This window comes from Pyxicephalus adspersus, chromosome 5 (genome assembly GCF_032062135.1).
Source record: "Pyxicephalus adspersus chromosome 5, UCB_Pads_2.0, whole genome shotgun sequence".
In the NCBI taxonomy this organism is placed as follows: domain Eukaryota; kingdom Metazoa; phylum Chordata; class Amphibia; order Anura; family Pyxicephalidae; genus Pyxicephalus; species Pyxicephalus adspersus.
Genome location: NC_092862.1, coordinates 129,329,534 through 129,332,385, shown reverse-complemented (window position 1 = coordinate 129,332,385; position 2,852 = coordinate 129,329,534). Strand labels below are relative to the sequence as shown.

The 2,852-nt window shown below is 38.4% G+C and overlaps 1 protein-coding gene across 1 annotated transcript in view; it reads right to left on the bottom strand.

Moving 5' to 3' along the window:
* ACBD5 (acyl-CoA binding domain containing 5) overlaps positions 1 to 2,852 on the bottom strand; it is a 16,490-nt gene that overhangs the window by 9,580 nt on the left and 4,058 nt on the right. The window contains exons 3-4 of the mRNA XM_072413404.1: positions 1,901 to 2,021; positions 1,489 to 1,561 (exon numbers count right to left, since the gene is read on the bottom strand). Of these exons, the coding sequence (XP_072269505.1) occupies positions 1,489 to 1,561; positions 1,901 to 2,021 (194 nt within the window). The remainder of the gene's footprint in view (positions 1 to 1,488; positions 1,562 to 1,900; positions 2,022 to 2,852) is intronic.

Genomic DNA, 2,852 nt, shown 5'->3' with positions numbered 1-2,852 from the left:
TATGTACTAGGTTTTAACAATGCTACTTTTTGAACCAGGACAGATTCTATCCCCAATCTGTTGTAGAACTCAATGTTTGAACAGCTCCAACTAGAAGCTCTTTATTTCTGCATGTTTGTAAATGTGTGCAATATTTTCCTTCTAGTTCTTATCTGAAATTCTATACAACATCCTGAAGGATTACAGAGGTGTGAATGGCTTTCACTGTAATTGGAAATTACCATGGACAATCTACTTAGCTGTAATAAAATCCCAGCACAATGCTTATTATGTTCCCCTAGACGAATAATGACCCAGATCAAAAGTTCAGAACAGACGAACTGCTCATTATAGAAACTTTAATTTGTTGGGAGCCTGATCGCTGCCAATGTCTTGTATATTAAAAAGATGAACTGCAGGCACACAGCTATATACTGTATATATACGAAATGGGGTTTATTTAAAGCTGCATATTTGTACAGGATCATCTCCTGTGCTGAAATTGACTACAACAGTTTCACTGCATACTAAAAGGTGCACTGTGTGTATTAAAAGCTGCAGCAAGTCAAACAGAGCCTTCTAAATTTTATGGCTGGAGGACTTCCACCATCTTTCCTACTCAGACCGACTGGATTTCAGTTCTATCCAACATAGAAGCTCAGCATCATATGTTGGTAATACCTGGTGTAGTCTGCATAGAAATTCAGCTTGCTTAGTGATGATTTCTATGTCAAACTGACAATGTGACAATCATTAAAGTGGACCAATCATTACATTTTTATTTTATGTAATAGACTTGATCCAGTGCTGATGAAGTGTTGATCCACTCCCTGATCTTTTGGTGACCTAACCAGAGAATGGTTTTACTACTTATTCTTGAGAATATAAGCAATCATGCTGTTAAAGAAAACTTGTAAGAATTAAAGTTTGGGGTTCTGCCATTGTTGACATGTTTCTAAAGGTGCAGCTCAACTCATTCTAAGGCTAGGTACACACATACACATCTTTCACAATCCTTTCTAACAACAAAAGGCGAATGATGCATTAACAAGAGCTGTACATACAGCGTCGTTCTGCTCTATGGAGAGGGGAGAAGGAGAACCACGGAGTGGCACACCGCTGTGCTCCCTTCACTTTCATTATGATCGCTCCTCGATCGTGGATCCACCATGACGAATCCATAAACGATGAACGCTGTACACACGACAGATTCTTGTCAGATATCAGCCTGAGGTGTTTATCAGACGAGAATCATCTGACGTGTGTACGTAGCCTAATCCAAGATTCACTAGTCTGTGTGTGCAAGGCAGTGCTTTAGACTTTAGGCTGGCTGCATGCTCAATACAGTCTTTTACATAAAAGGTGGGTCAGCTACAGTCAGAGTTACGCTCCTGGAGGTCTAAAGATTTTAAAATAGGCCAGAAACAGCTCCCATATCTCTATGCTCCAAGGTGCATTTTACAGTATGTCCATTATAAGCAGTACGTAGTTCAGAGATTTATGTCTTACCTTTTTCATTTCATCCACATAAGCAACCATTGCATCTTCCTTAGTCATGTCACCCAAAGAATTCCAGGCATCCCTAAAAAAAAAACCTGGATGTATAAAGTGCAGGTTATATATTCCACCATAAAACTGCAGTGCTCAACCCAGAATTTTTTTTATAAGTTGGGTGGGAAGAAAATATAGGTGGGTGGCCCCCCTTTTATTGTTACCCAGCTCTTCAGTAACCTCCTAAAAACAGATAGGTGGTTTGCTGAAAAGTGCTGGGTAGTGTGCCCGGCTTTAAGAGGCTGGGGAGAACACTGAAGTGCATGCAAAAACAGAATTTTATTGCCCATCTTAAGTCATGTGATATCAGTATTTCAGATACTATGATATTACCAAATATCTCACAAAACAGTTAAAAGCATAAAATTACCATTTGTATCGCCCAACGGGATCCCAAAATCCAGGCCTTGGTATGTTGCATGGTCCTTGTGTTGCTTGTTTGTAAAAACTGTAGAATTTCAGCATCATTTCATTGGATGGCTGAAAGGAGCCTAAAATGTAAATATCTTACATGAATACAGTTATACAGTTAGAACAAAACCAACAATTTCAACAGCAATGAATGAATTAGAATGTCCGAATGTCTACACATCTTCAGATTTCAATTGCTGTCTTTATAGCAAGTATAAGTGTGACATGTATTAATTTTTACAGTGCAGGTGACAGAGGACACCTTCTTATCATTCTGTGATTGTCTCAGTTGGGAGGCAGCTCGCTATCAGTAGTGTCAGCCAATCAAAAGATTCAGCACCTATTAAAGATTCAGCAACAATAAAAACAGCATATTACTATGTTGCAGAGAAACCGGCAATATCTGGAAAAGTATCAGCATAGAGATATGAGAAATGTTTCTTCCTCACATACAGATCAGAACATAATGAACTGCCAGGAATCCAGATTATGCACATGCTTGCCTCATGCTATTTCCTTACCAAGACAAATATGATGATAGCCATGGAACATTTTATTATTATTATTATTATTATTAATCAAGTAATTAGTAATATGTTTTAGCACCAACATATTACACAGCACTGTAGATTTATTAAGGGTTGGAAATTACATGAGGAAAGGGCGCTGACCAAAAGAGGTTACAATTTAGGAGAACATATCCTTTTACAAACAAGTCAGCAGTGACTGTTCTATCGACAGTATATCCTGAAAAGTTCCTCTATAGAATGCAGCTGTCCATTGCTAATGGGACTTTGCCCCCCTGGATATCCAAACCACATAGAGATATGGGAAATACCTTGGCATGAAAACCATGGCTGCACAACTGTGATATGGATTCCAAAAGGAACAAAAATGAAAGCAAAAAATAT